This window comes from Bactrocera dorsalis, chromosome 4 (genome assembly GCF_023373825.1).
Source record: "Bactrocera dorsalis isolate Fly_Bdor chromosome 4, ASM2337382v1, whole genome shotgun sequence".
Lineage (NCBI taxonomy): Eukaryota > Metazoa > Arthropoda > Insecta > Diptera > Tephritidae > Bactrocera > Bactrocera dorsalis.
This window is the reverse complement of record NC_064306.1, coordinates 59,905,156-59,926,780: the sequence shown is the minus strand read 5'-3', so window position 1 is coordinate 59,926,780 and position 21,625 is coordinate 59,905,156. Positions and strand designations below refer to the sequence as shown.

General features: G+C 36.6%; 1 protein-coding gene across 1 annotated transcript in view; it reads right to left on the bottom strand.

The window, feature by feature from the left end:
- Positions 1-21,220, bottom strand: part of LOC105229728 (mannosyl-oligosaccharide alpha-1,2-mannosidase IA) — a 210,805-nt gene extending 189,585 nt beyond the window's left edge. The window contains exon 1 of the mRNA XM_049454148.1: positions 17,831-21,220. Within this exon, the coding sequence (XP_049310105.1) occupies positions 17,831-18,688 (858 nt within the window). The 5' untranslated portion in view covers positions 18,689-21,220. The remainder of the gene's footprint in view (positions 1-17,830) is intronic.
- Positions 21,221-21,625: the final 405 nt, after the last annotated feature.

Below are 21,625 nucleotides of genomic sequence, written 5' to 3'. Positions count from 1 at the left end.
GGCTTGAGATTATTTTTTTTGGCTATTTAGGAGCGTCCATTAACAAAAGAATTCTGTATTCGTCGGTAGCGAGGTTGCGTTATGTGCCTTTCTTGGTTCCAGTATGTAGATTGATATAGACTGTATTGCGTTCTAGGTTAGCTGAAACCACTACTACTAGGGGCTGCCCACGGGGTGGGACTATATCTCCCCTATAATGGAGCCTATAATATTTGAACTCCTAGAAATGCTCACAAACAATGGGATTCGGTGCCAGGAGTACACCGCTGAAGCTGTCGCGAGGTAAATTTGAGAACAATCTCTGCGACATATTCCAAAGGGATAGTGTATACGGTAGGATTAAATATCAAATAGTCGAAAAGCGGAATCTCTTCTGGGCTTGAGTCAAATAATACTTGGTGATAAGGAGTTGGAGGTATCTAAAGAAGTCAAATTCATAGGCCTCACAATAGCCTCAACCTTAGGGTGGAATAGGCACGTAGGATTTACACTGTTCAGAGCCAACAAGACACTCATGATATGCAGACACCTAAACGGCAGATCCTTCGACTGTAAGCCAGGTATCTTTAGGTGGATGTATAGCATGATCGTAAGGTATATTTTCACTCATGGAGCGGTTGCTTGGGTATCGAAGACAACGCAGTTTCGGTAGGCCTTCAACTATCGAAGCTGCAAAGATGCGCCTGCGTCTGTGTGGTGTAATGCGCACTTGCCCAACCGCAGAATTTGAAGTTATGCTGGAGTTCACACCGCTGTATCCAGTGTTCAAACAGTGCACGAAACATACCATGCTGCTCATGACAATAGAGGGTTTTGGCAAAGGGAAGATATTGTCGTCTCAACACATGAAGACCTTAGGAGAAGGCACGCCACTGGCCCTTCCAAGGGATGGCCTTACGAAGATGCTAAACTTTACAAAGAAGTTTAGAGTTAGTCTCGGCAGCAAGGCGGAGGATAATAATTCCACGCTCGACCTACTATTGAGGGGCAACACTATTCAGTGGTATACTGACGGCTCAAAAACACCGGAATGCATTGGAGCAGGCATTACGGGACCGCATACCAAGCTACCCATACCAATGGGAAATTTTCCGAGCAACATTCATTCTTTGCTAAAGGTCAGTGTGCAGAAATCAATCTCCATCGCAAGCAACGTATTGCTATACTGAGTGATAGTCAAGCGGCACTAAAAGCGAACTCAGCTTATGAGGACAAATCGCAATTATTGGAGGAGTCTATAGGAGAGCTGAGCCGCCTATCAGTTTGCAATCGTGTACACCTAATCTGGGTGCCGGAGCATAAAGGCAGTGAGCTGGCCGACGAATAAGCCCACTCAGCGGCAGCTTCCAGGATGTTGGGGCCAGAACAGTGCATTGCGATGGGGCCGCACACCATAATGGCGTTGCTTTGCACAAAGGAAAGAGTGGGGAGAGAACGGCACTAGCAAGAGGCAACAGAAATACGTCACGCGAAGCTACTACTGGAAGGTTACAACCTGACAAGGTTAAGGGATATTCTCTACATCCCCCAAGACAAATTTCGTCTCCTTTTCGCACCCTAAACCGGACACTACAGTCTCAAGAAGCAATTGTCCAACATGGGCAGTCTCATTCCACAAACTGTTGGTTTTGCGACATGGAACATGAAACTCCAGAACCCTTGATTCTAGATTGCCTAGCAATTGCTGAAGGCTCTAGGATCCAGCGGGAATTATTCAGAATGCTGGACCTTTGTAATCATATGTGAATTAGGAGAGGGCACAATAATTTTAATTATTTTTTATCTATCTATCACTCAGCCAACTGGCATCACCAGTACCACGAAAATTTTCCAGAGATGCTCATAATCAATTTTGAAAGCGCTTGAAGTGTTTTTCACATTATGACCTTTTAAAAGTTCAAAGTAGGTAAAAATATCTCAAACATACCAAGAAAGTTTAGTTTTTAAAGCTCGTTAAAGTTTTAGATATCGACCTACAAGTCGGCGTACCTTGTATTTTTTTGTAATTTTGTTATAATATTTGTGTTATTTTTTATAAAAATAAAATTGAATTAAAATAATTGTAGAACTCGCATTATAAGATAAGCATATATTACTAACAATTATGGTTATTAAATATAATAAAAAATTCCCCTATTAATAAGCACTACAAGGTTTTTTATCCCATTCCATGTAGCTATTTCTTATCGTAAAATGCTTGACTGCCTTAGCGAACATATAATTTTATATAACAACTATTGCTCAACCGATAATTTGAGCCAGATTGCATGCACTTAAGAGCCAATCGGTTTTTTATGCATGCAACTCAGTGTTGCAATTTCACAAGTGAGATTAGGTAGCGTTGTTATTAATAAAGCATGACAAAATATTTTCCAATATTATTTTATTATTAATAATTTATACTTTATAGCTGACGGCAGCGAAATCTTATGTGGATTGAAAGGGAATACGATATTTTCTGTATTTCATCATAGCCTGCTCCATATCGCAGTGCGAGTATGAATTCAAAACATGTTATAGGCGACATTTTTTTAACTTGGTGACTATATATGTAGCTTAAGCTTTTACTTTATCTTTATTAGAAAAATCTAAGGCTTAATACCAGACACATACATATATAAAAATAAAAAAAAATATATATATATAAAAAATTGAAAAATTTGAAAATTTGAAAAAAAAAATTGTAAAAATTAAAAAATAAATTAAAAAGTAAAAAAATTGAAAAATTTTAAAAAGAAAATTGAAAAATTAAAAAAAAAATTATAAAATTTTTTAAAAAAATTTAAAAATTTGAAAAATTAAAAAATAAATTAAAAAAATAAAAATACAAATTTAAAAATTTATAAAAAATTAAATAAAATAAAAAATTTAAAAAAAAAATTAAAAATTTAAAACATTAAATAAAATAAAAAATTAAAAAAAAAATAAATTAAAAAATTAAAAAAAATTTCAAAAATTAAGAAAAAATATAAATAAAGAAAAACATAAAAAAAAGATTAAAATAATACTATATTTTCGTTTTTTTAATATACTTGAACCACTGTGCCACACTAATATTATTTACTCACCAGACAATTTAAATATCATAAAATTTGCTTTCAAATATGTATATAACGGGTGATTTTTTTGAGGTTAGGATTTTCATGCATTAGTATTTGACAGATCACGTGGGATTTCAGACATGGTGTCAAAGAGAAAGATGCTCAGTATGCTTTGACATTTCATCATGAATAGACTTATTAACGAGCAACGCTTGCAAATCATTGAATTTTATTACCAAAATCAGTGTTCGGTTCGAAATGTGTTTCGCGCTTTTTTATCGACAAATTTTGTTCAGCGATGAGGCTCATTTCTGGTTGAATGGCTACGTAAATAAGCAAAATTGCCGCATTTGGGGTGAAGAGCAACCAGAAGCCGTTCAAGAACTGCCCATGCATCCCGAAAAATGCACTGTTTGGTGTGGTTTGTACGCTGGTGGAATCATTGGACCGTATTTTTTCAAAGATGCTGTTGGACGCAACGTTACGGTGAATGGCGATCGCTATCGTTCGATGCTAACAAACTTTTTGTTGCCAAAAATGGAAGAACTGAACTTGGTTGACATGTGGTTTCAACAAGATGGCGCTACATGCCACACAGCTCGCGATTCTATGGCCATTTTGAGGGAAAACTTCGGACAACAATTCATCTCAAGAAATGGACCCGTAAGTTGGCCACCAAGATCATGCGATTTAACGCCTTTAGACTATTTTTTTGTGGGGCTACGTCAAGTCTAAAGTCTACAGAAATAAGCCAGCAACTATTCCAGCTTTGGAAGACAACATTTCCGAAGAAATTCGGGCTATTCCGGCCGAAATGCTCGAAAAAGTTGCCCAAAATTGGACTTTCCGAATGGACCACCTAAGACGCAGCCGCGGTCAACATTTAAATGAAATTATCTTCAAAAAGTAAATGTCATGAACCAATCTAACGTTTCAAATAAAGAACCGATGAGATTTTGCAAATTTTATGCGTTTTTTTTTTTAAAAAAGTTATCAAGCTCTTAAAAAATCACCCTTTACATACATGAACGAACATATAATTTTACTACAGCACATACATACTAGTATTCATACACACAACTCCAGCCTTCCTCTAAAAGCTGCTGATAAATAATTGCGCAGTCTCAGTTTTATATGTACTTCAATAATTAGCATGGCTAAAGCATGACGAACGTTGCTGCATAAATATATTTTGTTACATGATCATAAATCTTTGTGAGTTCTATAGAAACTTTGAGTAATTTCTTGCATATACTACTGTGGGCAAAAAATAGTAAGGCTTTTTAATTTAAATTTCGCGCGAAAATCCATTCGTCGAAATAGAGTATTTCTAGGTTGCTATGACTGTCAATGAAATCTGTGTCAATTATCACATCGAAATAGCAAGATAGCACAGAGTTTGGTAAGAAATTGAAGCTTGAGAATCGACGATTAACAGTCAGAGGTCTTACCAACATCGTTGGAATATCGGAAGGTTCCATTTGAACCAGTTTGAAAGATCATTTGGGCCTAAGGGAAGTAATAGCACGATGGTTTCCAAAATTCTTCAATTTTTTCGAAAAACGCCGTCGTGTTAAAGACTGTGAAACAATGCTTTCCGACTAGCAGGATGTCACGAAAAGCATTATTACTGGCGATGAGTGTTTGATCTATGCTCGCGACTCAGAACACGTAGAATATCGTCGCATAGGTGAGCCGAAGCCGAAAAACCTCCTCAAAGCAGGTCAAAAATCAAGGCTATGTTGACAGTTTTCTTCGATGATTGAAGTGTGGTGCACGCAATTCCTTCCGACCGGTCAAACTGTCAAACTGTCACCAAGGAATACTATTTGTTATGCGATGCGTCGTTTGCATGAAGCTATTCATAAAAAGAGGTCAGTATAATGGGCCGAGAACTCTTAGTTTTTGTACCACGCTAGTACACCTTCGCATACTGCATTGTTTTTTCAAGAGTTTTTCACCTATTTTTCTACCGGTAACGTGTCGCAACCCCGGTATTCGCCTGATGTAGCTCCGTGTGACTTCTGGCTATACAGCAAACTCAAACGATCGCTCCGGGGAAACCGTTTGAGTCAATTGAAGATATTAAACGTGAATCGGTACACGCATTAAAAGCTATTCCGTAAATTGACTATAACAACTGTTTCGAGGATTGGGAAAAACGTTGGCACAAGTATATTGAGACCAAGGGAGATTACTTTGAGGGTGGTCGAGATTTTTAAAAATAAATTAAGAATTTATGTAGCATACAATTTTTAGCTTCCGTTGTCAGATATAACCGATATATAACCATTTTATAACACAAATATAAACGATATATAACCATTTTATAACCAAAACTCAAATTTTGTTTCAATATGAGTGATATCGTTTTTCCTTCTAAAAAGTGACGTTACGTTATTTTGCATTTTAGATAACGGTATGTAATAAATGTTGACTCAAATTATGGAACTACCGTTATGCTTCAGCGCCTACTCTGTTCAATTTCAAACAGAGAAATCCAAAAATAACACAAAATGCTCGCAGCACAACTTGCGTGTCAAATTCAATTAAATTATTTCGCCTAAATTAGCATTAGCACAGGGCATTTAGAGATCATTAGCGCTTTTATTGATAAATTTAGGAGTGTGTGTTTCACTTTCAGCTTCATTTCAAGAGCGCATGCGCCTACCACTAATTATTGGCGATTACGCGGCAGTTAAACTGTGAAAAATATATACTCGTACATATTTATATTTATATATTCATACATATATACAAAAATATTCACAGCATTAAAAAACTTTAATTTCTAATTTATTTGAATTTTCAGCTTTGCATTTAGCTCACTTCGTTTGTTTTGATATCGAATTTCGCGATATTTCTTTATGCATGTACTTTGTATTATTATTTGATTTTGTTTTCAAACTTGTTGTTTTTTTCTTTTAATTTTTCATTCGCACGATCGTGCAAATTGCTCGTTCGCTATTGCTCATTATTTGCTGTGCGTGTTAAGCCAATTTACATATTAACGCGCATTAGCATGTCTCACCTTCAAGTTGCCCGCTAGGAAATTCGTAGGCAAAAACTTATACACACTATTATGGTAAACACACGAGATCGCAGCAGTGAAAAGTCCATGCATTTATGTACTTTTATGTTTAATAGAAGCTTATGTTGTAAGGTTTCTAAATTCTATTCAGTCTTCGTTAATATTTCTATGGAAGCCTGAACTCAGTCAGAAGCTGTATTCCAAAAGCTGGGTCACATTTTTCCACATCTTATGAATAGTGATAGTGAAACACAACGTTTTTACGACGCAAAGCTCGGTTCCATAGTAGCGGGACTATAGTATGGAACATGATGTACGATTGGGTGCTAAGAATACATCATCCAAAAAATGTGAAGACAATACCATATGCGGATGATCTCATAGATAGCAGTGGCTAAAAACAACTGGATGACCTTGCGATCGAATGCAGTGGCTGCATAAATGTTTTGCGCCGATGACTTGCTACCATGACTATAGAGCTGGTTGAGAAGAAAACAGAAGTCTTGTTAATAAACTCCAGGAAAATTGAAAAAAGATATCGCTCACCATAGGAGAATGTGAGATTATTTCAGTCATAGTTGAAGTACCTTGGTGTAATAGTGGACTGAAGACACAACTTCAAGGAGCACTTCGAAAATACGACATTTCAAGCAAATAAAATCTATAAAGCTATGGCTACAGATGGTGCATCACATATCTAACAGACTGATTCCGAGCATATATTCGTGGATAGATAGACAGCCGGATTTCCACCTAAACCAAATAATCAGTGGTCATGGCTGCTTTAGAAGCTATCTATACAAATATCGTCATGGCGTTAGGGCATATTGTTCGACGTGTACATAGTGTATTGAAGACTCTGAACACGTAGTCTATCAATACCCTCGGGTTTCAAGTCACACTTGGAAGTAGTCTCACGAAGAAAAACTTGACTGCACTTACATATGTGCGAATCTTTCATGAAATGGAAAACTGTCAGCGAAATGGCAGCTCTAATTACGATAAGTTTGAGCAATTTACAACAGATTAGGCGTCAGTCAGTCCGTACGATAGAGGGGACCTAAATGTCTTAGTCCAGCGGTCTCGTGGGAGAGACATAAGATGGTAGTAGGCAACATTTAGCGGATTAAAGTCCCGCACCCTGGCATTCGATGCTTCCTCCTACTATAAAAAAAAATTACATGCATATCTAGTGATGATCACATATCTGTCTCTATAGAAGACTCAGTTCAATACTAGTTTTTAGGGATCACAAAAATATGTTCGTCAGTCAGATACCAAAAAAATCCGAAAGAAATTTAATACGTAGGAATCGGTGAAATGGGCAACTATATCAGCAATACAACTGATCATTGAGATTTTTTATACTTCGTCTTAAAAATCGCTGGCTCGAAACCAGAGCCATACCCCCTTACGTAAAGTTGCTCAGAATGATCCGTAGAACATTTCCCGCAGATGGGCCGTTTTGCCTTTTGCTAATGTGTTTTAGAAAGATACCATATAGGGTTTGTCTGGAAAGTAATAGAACTGATTTTCTTCCGCCGGGACTGTCCTTAGGACCGTGTGCGCACCGACTGGATTCGGTAAAGGGCGTTGCTAGTAGCTAACGAACGAGCGGCTGGTCAGTAGTCTCCAAGCACCTGGAAAGTCAGGACAAAGATTTTCGCGCGACGTGTTTTGGCTAGACGAAAGTGCAGCGTTCGTTAGAACAGAGATACCCGATTGAATTCTGATCAAGTAGGCTTACCCAAATGTTGCCAATAAGGCACCAGGCCTTTTTGGAGGGCCGGAAAGAGATCGCTGATGAAGACCGTGCTGAGAGACTTTCGACTTTGACAAACACCGACAATGTGACTCGTGTGCGCAAAGTTTTGAACTCAGACCCTCGACTAAGTATTCGTTTAATTGCCCAGATGTTAAATTTATCAAAATCTGTGGTTCATGACATTGTGACGGAGCACTTGAACATGCGCAAGGTGTGTGCGAAGATAGTCCCAAAAGTGCTAACTGACGATCAGAAATTGCGGCGAGTGGAAGTGTGCCAAGAAAATTTTAACATTAGTGAAAGTGATCCCTAATTTTTGAATAACGTAATCACAGGTGACAAATCATGGATCTTTGAGTATGATCCCGAGACAAAACGGCAATCTTCCGATTAACAGAGGGGATCCGAACAGCATGCATTAGGTATGGAACTGCTGCAAAATTTATATGACAGAAATTACATCGCCTAGCCGACTTAGGGACTGAATTGAACCAAAAATTTATTTTTGCCTATTTCCGAAACTGAAATACTTGGAAGAAACCGTAAAGCCATCTAGGTCTAAGGCTATAGAATAGTTTTGCCCAATAGGTACCAACCTCAATAAAAGCATTCAGAAAACTATACCAAGAATTCATATTTATAATTATCACTATTTTAAGTATCTATGGAACATTGCATACAAATTAAATACAGATTCTACAAATAAGAAAGCCATAATTGCACTGCAGCGCCCTAAATTATTACAAACTGAAGATTGCAATTAATTTTATGGCAGGAGAAAATTTTTAAGCTGCAAAGCGAAACAATAAAATGGCAGGTAAGCGAAGCAATAACTGTAAATACATAAATATATACAATTGTATGTTTGTGTGCTTGTGCCACTTTCGCCACTCCTATAATACCCATAATAAAAGTGGAGCTTAACATGAGGACGGCAAAAATGCAAGGAAGATATAAATGGCAGAAAACAAAAAGAGTCATGCATAACTGCAACAACGAAAAATATCTACCAATATTTACAAACATACATACATGAATACAAATGCGCATATAAAATGCAACGCAAAACGCACAAAAACGGCGAAACGCGAAGCGCAATGACAAAACCCACTTGGTATGCAAGCTGAATGCGGCGTAACAAAGAAAATTTGCATAAATAATAAAGAAGGAACTTATGCCACTTACTATATATGTATGTATGTATGTATGTATAAACGCATATAAATAAGAAACTCACGAACAAAACAAAATCAAAGGCGAAATGCAGGTAATGAACAAAAGCAAATAAATAAAATTATAAATAAATACCGGGTGCAAACACGTGACTGCTTTGCCATGGATAATGAATGAAAATAAAAAACGCATATACATATACAGTATCCGACAAAACTATGTATACCCCATGAAAGTTGAAAAGAAAATTATCATATCTTTTGAAAAGTGAAGTTTATTTTTTGCATGCTTTTTGTTTTTGCTTATGAGTACACTACATACAAAAAATTAAATTAATTTTCTGCATTTTAGTGCTAGTGACTGCAAAATACGCGGTAATCTGGAAAAGAGAAATTCTTAACAACGACAAAAGTATGTATACCCGAATAAATTTTGAGGTTACCTTCACACAAGAGCTTCAATATTTAGTGCTGCCACCCTTAGGATTAATTACTGCCAATAGACGTCGAGGCATGCTGAAGAAGTGACTGGGGTATGTTTTCCCAGGAGTCTTTCAATTTATTAAAAATCTCGCCTTTATTTGAACGGCAAGAAGATCGGTAAGCTTGTCATCCAAATATTGCCATAAGTGCTCAATGGGGTTTAAGTCGGGGCTTTGAGCAGGCCATGGTAGGAATTCTATCGATTTTTGTTCGATGTATTCTTTTGCAACCCGACTTGTATGCTTGGTTTCGTTGTCCTGCTGGTATATGAAGTTATCCTGTATGCCCATTTTTTGCGTAGCTGGCTCCAAATTGGTACTTAACATTTGAACATAAGACTCTCCCGTCATTTTACCTTCGATCATTACGAGATTTGAGAGAGCACTGTAGCTAAAACAACCCCAAACCAATACATTTCCGCCTCCAAACTTTATGGTGCTTTGAATGCATTTACTCTGAAGCTTCTCGTGGCTCTTTCGCCAAACTTTTTGCCGTCCTTTAGTATTTTTAAATTCAAATTTGCTTTTATCACTCCAAATTACTTTTTTCCAAAAATTTGGTGGCAGTTTGTAATACCTTTTTGCAAACTCCAATCGTGCCTTTAAATTTTTCTGGCTGATGAACGGTTTTTTAATCTTGTAGTGGTTGGAATACCCGTCTTCTCGAATTCTTCGTTGAATTTTTCGCTCGGAAACATCTATTTGAAGGCTCTGCTTAATAAATCGGGCTGATACAGTCGGATCTTTTTTCACTTCTCTCACTATTTTTGTCTCTTCGCGCACTGTAGTTACTCTAGGGCGGCCTGATCTTGGAGCACTCTCTAGCCCACCATTTTTTTGGTAATTTTTTATCACTTTTTGGATTGTGGCCTTGCTTTAAGAATATTTGTTTGCAATTTTTCCGTATCCCATTCCATCTAAATGATCATGAACAATCAATTTTCGCAGGTCAACGCTTATTTCTGCAGATCTTGGCATTTCACTAAATAAAATCTTTATATTATTTACCCAAACACTTTTATCAAGTATAAAATCATGAAATTTTACCTTTGTCGAGTTTGTTTCAAAATATTTGCAAAAACTATTTACGCAAAGAAGCACTACGCACAAATATTGCCACGGTATACATAATTTTGTCGCCTGCAAAGTTCAACTGATCATCAACAAGTGCACATTCTGCAAGCAAAATAAAAGCTAACGGTAAATATCATACCGTTATTATTTGTCAACTTACAGTGTGCACTTACCGTATGTACAATTTTTTAATTGTTGAACTTTTGAAAAAAATATTCAAAGAACAATATAAAATGTGCTGGGGTATACATAGTTTTGTCGGATACTGTATATATATAGATATGTATGCAAAAAATGGTATCAATAAAAACCAGTTGAGGGTAACAAACTAAATATGCAAACAAACTTCGGAAGAGACATGAATATGATTTATGACTACAGCTGTGAAGCAGACGACTGTATGTTGAAATAAAAATGCTTCGAAAGAAATAAAAGACAAAATTATATCTAAATATTGTCACCTAAAATGCAAAATGACGTAAGACTACTTTTATAAGTTTACAGGCGAAGGAAAAACGATATAATAGAAACCACTTTTATTGAAAAAAATTGAGTTTTAGTTATAAAATAGTTATATATTGGTTATATCTGAGCTGAAAAGCCGAAAAACTTTTTGCCACATACATATATACAAGTATGATACATACATATATATAATATCATTTAGTGAATTTTTGATGATACGCTGTTTTGCATTTTAGGTGACGTTATGTGTATATGAGCATTAATTGATAAACTTACAAACCAGGTGTTCAATGAAATTAAGTACAATCAGCGCGGTTTGATATTAATTTCAAAATTCGCAAAAAAAATTATTGTTTCAGTGAAATTGAAATATATCGACAAGGAAATGTTTCAGGTATATCGCAAACTTTAATTAATCCCCTAATAAGCTGGCCTTCGAAACTTCTTTCCTCGCTGCTTCTGTTTCAGTCGCTTAACTAATCATTTACAAGGGACATCAACAACAAAATTATCCAGTTAAAAACATTATAAAAGAGGAAGACAACACACCAAAGTGGCATAACCGCTTGCTAGTCGCTTTCTCTCTCTCTAATCAACATTTTTATTCTTTATACGAGTTAATTGTTCTATTCGCCACTTTCTAAATTTTGGAAAACTCAATGTCGAAACTATTAACTTTACAGTATCATCAAAGAGAACGGGATAAACTGAAGTGCTAATTTAATAGCCATTAAATAGTATTAATGATAATGAGTAAGGGCCTCAGCTTAAAATTTTGATAGTTATGTTGTAAACAATCTTTCACTTTTAGTCAAATTTTGTTAAAACTTCGAGAACTGATGCCCGGAGCATACTATAATTAGGAGGAAACACTTCTCCAATCTGTTTAATGCCAGTGAAAACATAACACCAGAAGATGCCCCAATCGATGACGACGTTACAGTGCCTGGCCATGAAGATGTTCGAAAAGCAATTACCCATCTGAAGAAGAACAAAGCGAAGTGGCGAAGAACTGATAAGGAACATTCATCAGCTTCTTTGTAGAATATGGTCGGACGAAAGTATGCCCGACGATTAAAATTTAAGTGTGCTTTGGCCAATCCACAAAAAGGGATACCCCACAATCTGGCCAACTAACGTGGGAAAACCCTCCTCAATATCGAATATAAGGTTCTATCGAGAGTATTGTGTGTAAGATTAAAGGCCACCGTCAACAAACTGGTTGGACCTTATCAGTGTGGCTTCAGGCCTGAAAAATCAACAACTTGGAAAAGACCCGTAAAAAGAGGATCGACCCGCCCCACCTCTTCGTCTTTTACAAAGCTGCTTTTGACAGCACGAAAAGGAGCTGCTTTTATGTCGCTATATCTGAACATGTGCATACTGACATTGAGCAATACCAAAAGCTCCGTCAAGATCTCCCTATCATTGCGACTTCTTCAATCTGCTCGTGGAGAAAATATTTCGAGCTGCAGAGATGAATCGATCCCACAATCTTTTTATAAGAGCGTACAATTGCTGGCGTACGCCGATGACATCGATATCGTTAGCCATGCGTTCCCACTACAGCCGGGTCTACGTAACCGGAAGGAACCAGATTTTTATCTGACTAAGAACTGTCACCTCAGCAGATTTCTGCCACTCGTACAACAACTAGTCTTGTCTAGTTTGTATTGTAGCTGATCATTCACATAGAACGGTTTATATTTCCAAACGGATTCCGAACTGTTACATGAAAAATTTCTTACTAAGTTAACGCCTATTCAGTTTATCTTAGATCAAAAAGCTAGACTTTATTAATCTGCAATAATTCTACGAAAACTAGGAACCCTCAGCTTATACCACAAGTATCAATTAGATCTCGGTTAGCTGACTTCCAAACTCAGAGAGAGAGAGAGAAGTTAGGAAGCTTAAACTCACTCCATCGTAAAAAGTGCTGATCACAAAAGAATCTTAAAACTAAAATTTCACCTAAGCAAAAGAAAGTATCTGAACTTAATAAATTTAAGAACTGTAAAATGCATTGAAAGAAAGTAATACTAAGAAAGCGTAGAAAACAAAAAGATGACAACACTAATGTCGTCAAAAATTGCAAAGATTAGCAGAATTACGTCCACAATGCTTCATGCCGACTGCCATATATATTTTTATTTTAAGAACGAAGCACGAAGTTTATCTCACAATTATTAAAAAAAAAGTACTTTACAACCACATGACACATGAATTATTGACAGTTAGTTGCAACAACTTAATTGCATGCTAATTAAATATAATGAGAAAAGCTAAGTATAGGTGAGAAAAACCAGCAGGCGCTCAACTCCCGATAACTTGAACAAAAACAATATATGTGAAGCTATTTTAAGTTATGAAAGCGCAATATTTTTACAACAATTTTATGGAAACAAACAAAATAAATTATAATTGGTGATCTATCACGATTTTATCTAACTTTTTATTCTCACTGATTTCTCACTCACTGTCAAGCGACACAAATCAAAGCCAAGCAATTTAGTGCATGTGTCGGGTGACAATAAAACAAAAGCGTAAAGTACACAAACAAAAACAACAACAGTGAGCCCATAAAACCATTGCTGTTACAAAAAAATTGAAAAGCGCTCGGCGCACCATATGTGTACCCGTCATAAATTGTCGAATTAACAACAAACAAATTATATTAAATGCAGTAACAGCATGTGATTGCACAAAAACTCTTCTAATTTGTAGTGCCGACGTGTGTAGGCGTCTGAATGATGTTTGTAGGCTTATTTATGTACCTGGATTTATGGCATCCATATAAACGGATGCACAGGCGAGCGTTAGTTACGCAAATGTAAAAGATAAATAAAATATAGATAGTTAAATATTTTATGAAAATAAATCAAGAAAGTGCTCGATTCTAATTTATTTATATTTCTTAGAATTTATTACAGAAACGGAATTATAATACAATAGTCTGCTAATTGTCTCAACGCTGGCATGAATTGAACTTAATTGCACTCTGTTCAATTTACAAAACCGGTGACCGCAAAAACTGAGCTAAAACTCGTGACATGTGATCAGAAAATATCACAATATTTTATGAAAGCGAAATACCCCCGACTAAACTTGAAATAGGCACGAGAGAAATCGATACTAACCATATGGTGAGTTCTATTTCTATTTTTAATACAGGTTTTCGTGGGTCGAAAAAGACTTTAATGCCGACATGAAGAAAATATTAGTGTACGATATGCAAGATTAATGAGTTTGCTGTATATTTTGGATATGAAACGCATTCTGATTCAATAAAGCTGAGTTTTCTTCTAAAAAAAGTACTGTAAACAGGTCTCTGAACGTGCTCAATCGTGCGTATCCGATCCCACATTAAGGATAGTATAATAACTGCCGATGAGACATGAAAAAATAAATATTGATGAATTATCCAATATTTTGACTATTTGTCACAATGCATATTCATTTTAAAATGCTACTCAAGAACATCACAAGCTTAATCAGAATAAAGACGAAACATTTTCTAAGCAGTTCTTTGATAACAACTTACAAGCTATAGCTCATCAAAAATCATTGAGGAATGAACTCACTTTCTTTCATATTAACAAATAACGCAACACTGCTTCCCTCGAAATTATTCCGAAATTCTAAAGAACGCTTCTGACTTTCTATTGTTTGTTATCCACCGTGTAGATATAACAGTTATATTGGTTAAATTACCAGTTAATTACCCAACAGTGCTACCAGAAATTTCGATTTAAGTTTCTATGAGTGTCTTAAGGCTCAACCGAAACTCTTGTTAAACGTGTGATTGTTTATCTCTTTCTTACGCAAGGATCTTATGAGCTGCGTGGTGCTTATGTGCTGTTTATGCGTTAGTTTCTGCGCTATTGCTTTTAATGGACAAATATGGTTACAGGCAATTGATATAAAAGCTTATGCTAAACAAATAGTTGCAGTGCATAGGCTTTCTTTTCTTTAGTAAGAGCTTTCCGGACTATATCAGCAGACGCTGCTGAAGTACTAACCAGTATGCCGCCCACTGGCATCCAGTGAGATGAACTTGAGCGTTTATATCAATTATCAGTGCCTAAAACAGTATCGGAAAAGAACAAGATAGGAACAAGAGCAACAAAATGTGGCAACTGCGATGGCATTCCTCATCCAAAAGGTGCTGAACCCACAGATTTATACCGGACATCCTCCCGTGAAATGGCAGATGACATTGGAGCTGGATTTCCATCTGACCCAAATACTTGGGTGCTCTAGAAGCTACCTTTACAGACATTAGAAGACACTAAACATGTATTATCTATTGCCCTCGCTTTTCAAATACAAGGGAAAAACTCGAGACCACACACACATCATTAAAGTTCGATAATAAAATAAGTAAGATAAAACTAATAATATAATACACTTTCTAACCTGCGAACCTTGCTTTAAGAGTTGATATTACCATATTATTCACCTTTTAAGGCATCACTTATACTCATATGACGTTCACTTGCTTACCTGCAATGAAAAGACATAAAAAATGTTTTAGTGGCAAATATTTACAGGCATTAAATTTAAATTGAAAGGGTTTTAGCAATTATAAATACAAATTAATCAAAAATACTTTGAACCAATAATATTAAAACAGTACCAGACCAAAACGAGATTTGTGATATATAAGTGGTAATAACTGTCTTCGATTCTCCAAGCGTTTGGTAGTAGCCAATCGAACAAGCTTTACGCGATGTTCAAACAAACAGCGTCAGAATACGTTTTAGTAACCCTTAGTTTTATTTTATAAGAACTATTATAAGTGTTTTTGGGACTTAAGCTTATGAAATCAGTAAAAGCACAAAAAAAATGTATTTTCACTTGTCAGCTGAGGCATTCTCTATAGTAAAAGTGATTTCAAATATGCAAAACTAAATTCGTTCGCATTGAAAATAGCAAGTACGGTTAGACCTTACTCTCTTGTACGAATGCAACTCGATAACCTTCTTGCTTCTATATGCATTTTTTTAGAAAATAGCAGAGAAATGGCGACATTGACAGGTTATAGGCATTTCAGAAAGTTCTAAATACATTCGTTGTATAATTATCTAATTACTTTTGAGTACTTCCGATGTACTGTTTTGCACACCACTTTTGCAGTTTGCACCCAGATAGCAGATTTTATCGGGATTTGGTTTTCTTTACCATGCTTCCGTCCAGAACGTCATATAGACAATGCATGGGTTTCCTAATGTTGTTCACATTTTCGGGTGTTAGCCATATATTATTCTTGGCAATCTTGTCCACTATTTCATTTCCTTCGATGAATTTGTAACCTGACCCTATGTAGAAGTGAAGTTATTTTTTTCTGGCAATACTTTCCCTATTTCCTAATACACTTCTGGCCGAAATGCGATATGAGGTTACTGCCTTGATTGCTAGCTGTTTACGTAGATGTTGACTCTGGAATTGCCTGCAGGTGCATTAGAGGCCAGCTCCGCGGCTTTCGCAGTAGTAAAGACCTCAGCTTGACAGCAATTTAAAAGGTTGCTTTATGCCTAACTCTGGACAGTATATTCCTGCACCAACTACATCGTCCATTTTCGACCCATCCGTATATGTACATGCTTAAAGTCTTGCGCGTAGCTAACATACCTTTACGCCAACCATTTTTTCTATGTTTACTTTGAACCTTCTTTCCCAGTTAGAAAGTAGGGTCATGTAGTCGGTGTTTGCTCAACTGTCATTACCCACAGAGCTATGCCCGAAGATTCTACATGTAAATTCCATTGGCTTCCGGTAGGTGGATTTCCGTACGCCTCTCTACCATACTACTGCACCATAGAGCAGAATTGGTCTTATAATAGCAACCAGTCCATGAGAGGGAGAAAGCCGCCAGGTTGTACCCAACATCTGCTTTTACGCATTGCTAGCCTTTCTCACTCTTTCTTCCACATTGTGCTTCTACAGCAGTTTGCTGTCCCAGACTACCCCAAGTTACTTGGTACGGTTCTTGAAAGAGAGTTGTGTCCCATTTATCGAAGGCAACCGTTTATACCGACAGACATGATATTTCAGATATGATCTATTTGAAATACATATATTTGAAATGATCTCCACTAATTAGATACAAACAGTTCATTAGTCAGAACCCTACTAGCATATACTTATTTCAGATTTGGATTATCTCTAAGTGGAAAGATTTGAAAAAAAAAGTGGTCAGAGTTTTCGAGAGAAAGGTTCTGCGAAGTAATTATGGTCCTTTGCGCTTTGGCAACGGCGAATATCACAGTAGATGGAACGATAAGCTGTATGAGATATACGAACATATTGACATATCAAGAGGCAGCGACTACGCTGGCTAGGTCATGTCGTCTGAGTGGACGAAAACACTCCAGCTCTGAAATTACGCCGGGGGAAGCAGAGAAAGAGGAAGACCTCCACTCCGTTGGAAAGACCAGGTGAAATAGGACCTGGCTTCGCTTGGCATTTCCAATTGGCGTCACGTTGCGAAAAGAAGAAACAACGCTTACTCGCCCATAATCCCGTAAACGGTGTCTACGTCAGTAAAGAAGAAGAAGCTTTAAGCTACAATGTCTACACACAGTTAATAAGTTCAAACTTAGACCTAAACTGCCTATCAAATTCTAACGTAACCCTTTTTAGTCACGTTCCATCGGAATTCCTAGAATAACATGTAATCATATTAACCGCTAAATAATATTACTGCTAATTCTCTAAACGTACTCACTCCACAAACATCTCATATACAACTGTACATACACAGGACCATACACTTCATATGTATAAATTCTCCAATTTACCTGCTTGACATGCTCGCGCTTCGCAAAGTCAATTTGACCGGGATTGTGATCGGCAATGCTCAGACGATCGTGCGGTTGTGGTGACAGCATTGGCTCCAGCGTTGTGGTAAACTCTGACGCATTCATAGCAACCGTAGTAGCCGTTGTTGCTGTTGTTGGGGCTGATGTTGTCGTTGTTGCTGCACGAAGCAGCTTTGTTTCGTTTTGCGCACGCAAACGGGTCTCCTGCGCATTGACCAACTGGGACAGTGACTCATTCAATTGGCGACCCGTAGCGGTGGCAGGCACCGAAATCGAATCAATATTGCCATCAACAATGGCGCTCGTTATGGGTTCGATGAGTTTATCGAGCAGCGTCTCAACGGCGGCAGAAGACTGCAGCTGTGGTTGCGCCGCGGACGCTGAGCCCGCGACCGCCATGTGGCTGCCGTTGGAGAGCGCTGTGGAAAAATTCCGTATGCCAATTTCGATGACAATTTTATTTTGCGCCGTCGCGCCAACATTTGCGTGATCACCAGCTGCCCCTGCACCACCGCTACCTCCTCCGCCCGCATGACTGCCGGCGAAACGTTGCAAATTCTTGGGATGTGTGGCCGCTATGTAATTCAAATCGCTACGCGACAAATGATGTTGTTGCAATGCGGAGTATTGTTGTTCGACGAGTGCGGCACGTGTTTGCACGGCATTCGCACCGGTCGCCGCAGCCGAATCGCTGGCGACCTTCTCGCGCAATTTGATGATATTCGAAATGTTGATGCTGTTCGTCAGCGTGATGCCGACAATGCAGACGAGCACAATGGTGAGTATGACGCCGAGTATGACCAGTGTGTGTACGCGAAAACATTTCTGGCTGCACATTGTTTGTTGTTGTTGCAACGTGATAACTATATGCCCAATGGCGGCGTTCAGACGACAACACAAAGAAGTAGCGGTCAAAGAAGACAGTAGACGACGGGGGTGGAAGGAAGGAAGAGTAGGTGGTGTAGCGCGTCGACTTTGGGTGCAGCACTGTTGTGGTGTAATTGATAAGCGCGCTCTTAACCGCACTGTTTTTTTGTTTGCGGAAAAAATCAATGGAAGAGCAGGCAATCGGAAAAAAGTCGGTTTTAAGCAATTGCAATTGAGTGGCTTGTATTTAATGCGGCGTTAAGTAGATGCTCATTTTGCGCGAGATATTTTTTAATATTTTTTTTTAATTTTTAATTAAATAGTTTTATTTAAACAATAATTTTAATTTTTTATGTATTACGGAACTTCGTTTATTTTTTAATTGTTATAAAATATGTTGTTTTGAATTTTATATATTTTCAAATTTTCTTTTCTTAATTCTTTTTAATTTTTAAATTTTTTTAATTCTTAATTTTTTTTTTAATTGTAGAATTTCAAATTTTTTTTAATTTTTTTAATTTTTTTCTAATTTTTTATTTTTATTTTTTAATTTATTACAGAAATTTGTTTCACTTTTTTATTTATTTTTTACTTTATATTTTTTTTATGATCTATAGGTACTCAAATATGATTTTTTAAAAGTAATTTTATTTAGAATATAATTTTTAACTATTTAGTTAATATTTTTGCTCTTCACAGTTATATAAGACCGACTTAATTCGTATTTTTTTTTTAATTAAAACTTTTTGTGTTTATTTTTCTTGTCAAACACACAGATTTATGCTTTCAAGCTGATCTTCTTGTAAACCAGTAAATTTTTATGGTTGCAGTTTTCAGTTTTAAAATTATTTTTTATAAAAATGAGGAATTTTGCTGCTAATTTTTTTCACTTGTTTCAGAATTTTCCTTGTTTTTTTACAATAATCACTTAGTAAATTTTAATTTTTATTCAAAAATATTTGAATTTTTATTTTTTTATGATTTTTTAAATATTTTAATACTTTTTTATTATTAAATATTATTATATTTAATTATTGTTAATTCTTTTATTGTAATTTTGGTTTTGTTTTATTTATTTGTTATATTATTTTTATTTAAAAAAAATATTTTTTTTTTATTTTTTGTGTTAAATTAAAAAAAAATTATTACTATGTAAATTTTTTTATATTAATATTATTATTTAATTTTTAATTATTTTTTAAATAATTTTTTAAATATTTTTGGATTTTTTTTTTTAATTTTTGTCTCCAATTTTTTTTTATTTGAAGACTCTAGCAATTTTTAAATATTTTTTCATCAATTAAATTGCTTTTTCAGTACTTTTATTTTTATTTCTTGTTTACACTTTTTATTCAACAGTATTTGCTTTTCATATTTGAAAAGCTTGCTTCCTTGTTTGGTATTCGCTTTAATGGAATTTATGATTTTCGCACCACAGCGTATAACTTGTTTCGCTGCTTTTACCGTTTTAAAGATGGCTTTGCACTTTTATATATTTAGCACACACTTTCCTGGTTTTTATTAATATATAGCATGATATTTTTTACCAATAAAATATTTTTTTTTATTAATATATTTTATTAATTTATTTTTTTAATTAATTAATTTTTTTATTTCAATTTTTTTATTTGAAATTTTTATTTTATTTTATTTAATTTATTTTCGAATTTCAAAAGGCACAAATACTTTATTTCAAAAAATAATCACAACAACAACAATAACAAGTAGGTTTGCTACTTTTCAACTGCCGCTTTATTTTTCAATATTTTTTCACCTTTTGCAATAAATATTTTTCTAATCAACAACAGTTGCTTTTACGACAACTCGCAACAACAGCTGTTACCGACGATCGCTGCACATGCAATACCACCAGCAGCGCGAGTCAAAGCAAGCGACCGATCAAATATCAACGCGCAAGCAAAGCGTATTAACGCATTCCTCTTTCGCATTTATTCCACGCCACTTCACCTATTCTATTTCGCTTTATGCGCTTTTGCCAGCCAGCTGCGTTGTTGTAGTTTCTTTGGTTTGATATTTTTTTTATGCAAGCTTCGCTGCACCTTTAGCTCCGCAATGTTGCCGCACGCTGCCCGCCAACGACCAATGCGACGTACAACACGCGTTTGTATACAACAACAACACAAAACACACTTTTTCGTTATGTATGCGATGTTGTAGTTGCTGTGCTTTAAGCGTCGTTCGTTCGCTCTAACGTCGTCTGCAACGCTTCGCGGCTGAGACACGAATGAAGTCAACAAACAAAGCAGCGTATTATTCACGATCGTCGCGCTGTGAGCTTAGCGCTGACCAACGACGCTTTAAGTTCGGCTTGTAGTGGACCGAAAATGTGTGGTGCATATAAGGGGGATGCGTTGGGGGGAGTCGTACGCGGTGTGTGGGCAACCCGGCGATCAAAGGTTCTTCAAAAGCTTTGCGGCTCACGCACGCCGCTGCATTGCACGTTTCGCAGCGCACGCGACTCCGATGACGTTACGTCGGCAGCAACGTATGTGTGTGTGTGTGTTTACAATAAACAGAGCTGCTGGACTCACACGCTCTGCGCTTTTCGTTGTGCTCTAGTGAGCGTTGGCGCTCGGCTGCGTTTGCTGTTTGTATTCGTGCGCTGCTTACTTACATTTCGCAGTCGCTGCGCTGCCACTGCAACGTCGACTGTAGTGAACACAATGTTAACAGCTGCCACTGTTATTCGCACAGTGCTGTCGTTACGGCTGTTGCTGTTAAAGCGACGACTGTTAGTTGTGATTCTTTAACAGTGACTGTGTTTATGTTGTCGCTGCAGTCGCTGTTATCGCCGACGGCGGCATCAGTGTTACAGTTGATGCTGTTGGCGTCTCTGCACAATGCAGTGGGTGTCCAGTCGTCGCCATTGTTTTCTTCCGGAGCACG